The sequence below is a fragment of the Aegilops tauschii genome, chromosome 2 (assembly GCF_002575655.3).
Source record: "Aegilops tauschii subsp. strangulata cultivar AL8/78 chromosome 2, Aet v6.0, whole genome shotgun sequence".
NCBI classification, from domain to species: domain Eukaryota; kingdom Viridiplantae; phylum Streptophyta; class Magnoliopsida; order Poales; family Poaceae; genus Aegilops; species Aegilops tauschii.
The window spans coordinates 98967313-98972364 of record NC_053036.3 but is presented as its reverse complement, the minus strand read 5'-3'; the positions used below and the strand labels follow the sequence as shown (position 1 = coordinate 98972364).

The following is a 5052-nucleotide window of genomic DNA, read 5'->3' as shown; positions in this document are numbered from 1 at the left end:
GAAGCTCAGCGTCGACAGAGTGCGGAGAGAAACAAACATCTCAGAGGAGAGGGTATGATCATAAGAAACCACACAGATGAAATCATTTTAGCGACGTGTCGGTATTTGTTCACCTGTGAGAATGCTCTGGAGGTGGAGCTGTGAGCGTGTATGGAAGGGATGGCGCTCTTTTTTCTTTTTTTTTGAAACGGAGGCAAAAGATTTGCCTCATCGATTAATTAAGCAGAAGAGTATTGCCCAGTTAATCAACAAAAAAGGGGCAAAAACCGATACAAACTAGATGGGGTGGTCTAAGGATGATGGCCAGATCGGCCAGGTAGGTGGCCTCGTTCCGCATTTAGTTGACGGAGGAGTGTCCATCCTACAGTACGCTGATGATACTATCATCTTCATGGAGCATGATTTGGCTAAGAGCATCTCCAACAGGCGCTGAACGCGCGGCGCGCCCTTCGCCAGGTTTGGCGCGGTGCGCAGCGCTGACTCCAGCGGCCGCGCTAAAATGCAACACGCGCGCGTAGCTCCAGCAGGCGCGCTAAAATACAGCGCGCGCTCATGCTACAACATTTTTTTAATAACTTTGCATAGATAAAATAAACGATACATAGTTCTAGCATAGATAAAAAACGATACATAGTTCATAGCACAGATAAAAAAGGATACAAAGATATTTTACATAATTCCAAAGCATAGATAGATAGAACTACGGTGCAACTAGATAGAAAAAACTACGATGCAACGAGACAAACTACGATGACTCCCAGCCGTCATCATCATCACCATCATCATCCTCGGTGGTGTTGTCCGAGGTATCGAGCCACATGTCATCCCAACGCAGATCGTTGGGGGAGAAGATCGACTGTCCGCCGTTCTCGACGATATCGCACTGCGATAAGGCCAGTGCCTTGCGCCGACGCTTGTCGGCACGCTCCGCGCGGCGCCTTGCCGTCCTCTCTGCCCAGAACTCGTTCTCGGCGGCGACGTCCTCCGGGTGGCGATGGCGCCACTCCGCCATGGCTCGCTCGTCCTCCTCGGCGATGAGGAGGCGGCGCTGCTGCCGCACGTGGTCCGCACGGTCCTGGTCGGTGATGAGACGAGGCGGAGGGGCGAGGCACTGCGCCTGCTCGCACGTGAAGACGTCCCGGAAGTTCATCTGCGACGGGGGCCTCTCCAAGCGCCACACCGCCGCGTCGTACACACGGGCCGCCTCGTGCGCGGTCCGGAACGAGCTGAGGCCGAGCCGGACGTCGCCGGACCGGATCTCGGCGGAGTACCAGCCCGAGGGGCGCTCGCGGACGCCGCGGTAGCCCGAAGAACCCGACGGCGCGGCGGCATGGTGGCGTGGTGGTGGCGGGGAAAGCGGCGAGAAAGAGCGTCGAGGTGGCGAGGAGGAGGGCACGTGGCAGTGTGGTTGAGCGCGTGGCGAGCGCCAGATTTTATAGGCGCGCGCGAAGCGGCGCGCCAAATCTATCGCGCCAGCTGCCGCTTTCTCCCGCGCGCGGTAATTTGCCGCCACCACTGGAGCACGCGAAACCGGGCCGCACGCGCTAAAAAACGATTTTACCGCGCGGGCGCGTCTTTTGGCGTGCCTGTTGGAGATGCTCTAAAGTTAGAAACATGAAGCTGGTGTTCTGCTTGTTCGAACAATTATCGGGGTTAAATATTAACTTCCATAAAAGTGAATTGTTCTGTTTTGGAAGAGCTAAAGAAGAACAAGAAGCTTATAAGGAATTGTTTGGGTGCGAATTGGGGTCTTTACCCTTCACGTATTTGGGTATACCAATCCACCATCGCAAGCTTTCCAACAAGGAGTGGAAGTGCATTGAATATTGATTTGAAAAAAAACTGAGCTGCTGGAAGGGCAAGCTTATATCATACGGAGGACGACTGATTCTGATTAATTCGGTTCTCACAAGTATGCCTATGTTTCTCTTGTCCTTTTTTGAAGTACCAGTTGGAGTACGAAAAAGGCTAGATTTCTATCGACCGCGCTTCTTCTGGTAGAGCGACCAATTAAAACGAAAATACAGACTCGCTAAGTGGGATATCATTTGTAGGCCGAAAGATCAAGGGGGTCTAGGCATTGAAAATTTAGAGGTGAAGAACAGATGTCTTCTCAGCAAGTGGCTGTATAAGTTATCTGTAGAGACAGATGCCACATGGGCCCAGATTCTTCGTAATAAGTACCTCCAGTCCAAAACCTTGTCCCAGCTGACGGTAAGACCGACTGATTCACCTTTTTGGAAGGGACTGATGAGAGTGAAATTAGGCTTTTTTAACAGGACAAAATTTGTAGTTGGAAATGGTACTTTCACAAGATTCTGGGAGGATACATAGCTAGGGAAGACGCCCCTTGCACTCCAATATCCTTCTCTCTATAATATTGTTTAGCGAAGAGACTCTTATGTTGTAACAGTATTACAGTCCAATCCTCTTAATATTCAATTCAGGAGGACGCTAGCGGGAAACCGTTGGAAAGCATGGCTCCATCTTGTGAGAAGATTGATGGATGTCCATCTTTCTCAACAGCCCGATCAGTTGCGCTGGAAACTAGCTAAGAATGGTGAGTTTTCGGTTAAATCCATGTATTTAGATATTATCAACACTAGCGCTATTCCTCGTTCGAACATGTTTGGCAAGTCAAAGTGCCTTTAAAAATCAAAGTGTTTATGTGGTTTATCCACAAACGAGTTATACTAACTAAGGACAATTTGGCGAAACGCAACTGGACTGGATCTAAAAGATGTAGTTTCTGTGATAGTGATGAATCAATCAAACACCTTTTTCTTGACTGACCATTGGCAAAAAATTTGTGGAGGTCGGTCTACATAGCTTTTAATATTACTCCTCCGAATTCCATCAACACGTTATTTGAAACGTGACTAGATGGTATTGATGCAGAAACAGCGAGACATATCCGTGTGGGAGTATGTGCTTTATTATGGGCAGTCTGGAACTGCAGAAACGACTTGGTTTTTAATAGAACAACAAATATTCATTTCTTGCAGGTTATTTTCCGGGCCACTACATTCATCCGTACGTGGTCGCTACTCACCCCGAGGAGGCCAGGGAGCATTTGGTTACTGGATCTATCCGGTGGGAGACGGTAGCACGGGCTATTTTCAACCGGTTTGGATGGCGGTCATGTAATTGGATAGGTGTTTAGTTTCCTATCTTTTGTTTTGCCTGCCGGTTGTGGCCATCCTGCTTTTGCATTCGTGCTCTTTGTGAGCATTTTTCCTTTTGTTTGAGACCTCGAGACTTATGTTGGACCTTTTGATTATCAATTATATGGCCGTATGCATCGTTTTGATGCAGAGGCCGGGGCAAACCCCCTTTTCCAAAAAAAAACAACCACATGTGGACTACTCACGAAGCATGCAACCCCGTAAACACACCAACCCGACAACCATACCCAACACATAACGACCACCAACCCCCACACTGCTACATCGCAAAGAAACCCCTAACGAGAGTAACACAACCGAAGACCACGGGCACCACCAAATCTGCGCTAACAACTCAGACCATAAGGACAACCCAAGGGACTGATGACCATCCATCAAGCAACTGCGGACGCCTTTCTTGTGGCGCCGCTGTTCGTTCTCTTGCTCCTGAGAGCCTCCTCTACAATCGCCTTGCCAGATCCAGGGCTAGCCGCCTCCAAACGTTTGAGCAAGCTGTGAATCTCTATTTGGAAGAGAATATCATTGACCTTGTCACGCACAGAAACCTGCCCAATGGTCTCGTGCGAGTGAGTGACTGTAACATTGGAACCTTCACGCTCCACAATGGCGAGCGGCTGGCTGGGCTCCAAAGGATCAGACGCCAACATGTTGACTGCCTCAACATTATCAGTCACAGATACTATTGACACGATGGACTCAGACGCTTCTAGTTGCTCACATGACCTACGCGAATCCTGCCCCTCAACAAGGTTCACCGGCGAGACAACCTCTACATGCTCCAATGGCTGAGGCGAAGCAGGTCTCGCACATAGTTGTTGAAGCTCGGGCATAATCTGCAACACAGGGGCGACGACCACGGCGATGGCCTTGCTTACATCGGCAGACATCGACGACAAGTTGTCCCCAACTCGAGGGGGAAACAACCATAGAACTCTTCATCCATGTTCTTCACTGAGCCACCAACAACATCATCCTGACTAGAAGGATGCGACATAGGAGTGGACTGCAGCACAGCCGACACAAGAGAGAGCTTGTCCAGGGCCGCCTCTGTCCGCTCCAGAAAGTTCTCAACACGCATCAACAGTTTGGCTTGAGTTGCTAAAGTGGAGTGCAGCAGCACATCGGTTGGGGGTGCCGAGCCAACATCATCAGAAACAATCGACGCCCAAGACTCTCGATGAAGCGCCTTGTAGGGGAGCGTGGATTTCATCGGACCCCCACAAGAAGCTGGAGCTCGACAATACTTGGTGCTGAGGCGAGACAGTGATGGCGTGACAAGGCAAGCCAAAGAGCTGAGTGGACGCCAAGGACTGCGGCACCCGCGCGCCCAATGTCTCTCTCGAATGCACAATAATGTCTTTCATCCTGTAGACGGATTGCTTGGTCGTGGCTGATACGATGAGCGACTCAACTCAGAATAGATCCCCTTGCAGCTTCTCCAGTTGATGAGATTAAATGACTGCTAGGACAAGGTCGTGGGAATGCGACATCTCGTGTATGTAGTATGGATCAAAATAGGGTGAGCCACACTCTTGCCCAGATGGTGCAGATGAGATAGGCATTTTATGCCCTTCAAAAAGAAAAGAGATAGGCATTTTATCCGAAAAAAGAAAGATCAGGTCAAACAGTTTACTCAACGGATTACGGATGCGCACAGTTCTCTAGCATTTTTGATAGAAAAAAAGGATGCACAACACACGAATCTATTCAGCGGGAACATGGTGGGCTCACAAACGATTTACATATTTTAGGCGTCGAGGAGACACACCAACGAAGAATGTCGACTCAAATGAAATGATGATTTTATTGTCGATTCAAATCAAATGATGATTTTATTTGATCACCTGCATATGTACTGTACGCAGGT

General features: G+C 49.3%; 1 protein-coding gene across 1 annotated transcript; it reads right to left on the bottom strand.

Annotated features, from left to right (window-relative positions):
- Positions 1–745: 745 nt before the first annotated feature.
- LOC109754959 (uncharacterized) lies at positions 746–1150 on the bottom strand. Its single transcript, XM_020313846.1, has one exon. It carries the CDS (start codon positions 1148–1150, stop codon positions 746–748), a length of 405 nt encoding a protein of 134 aa, XP_020169435.1.
- Between the last annotated feature and the right edge of the window lie 3902 nt (positions 1151–5052).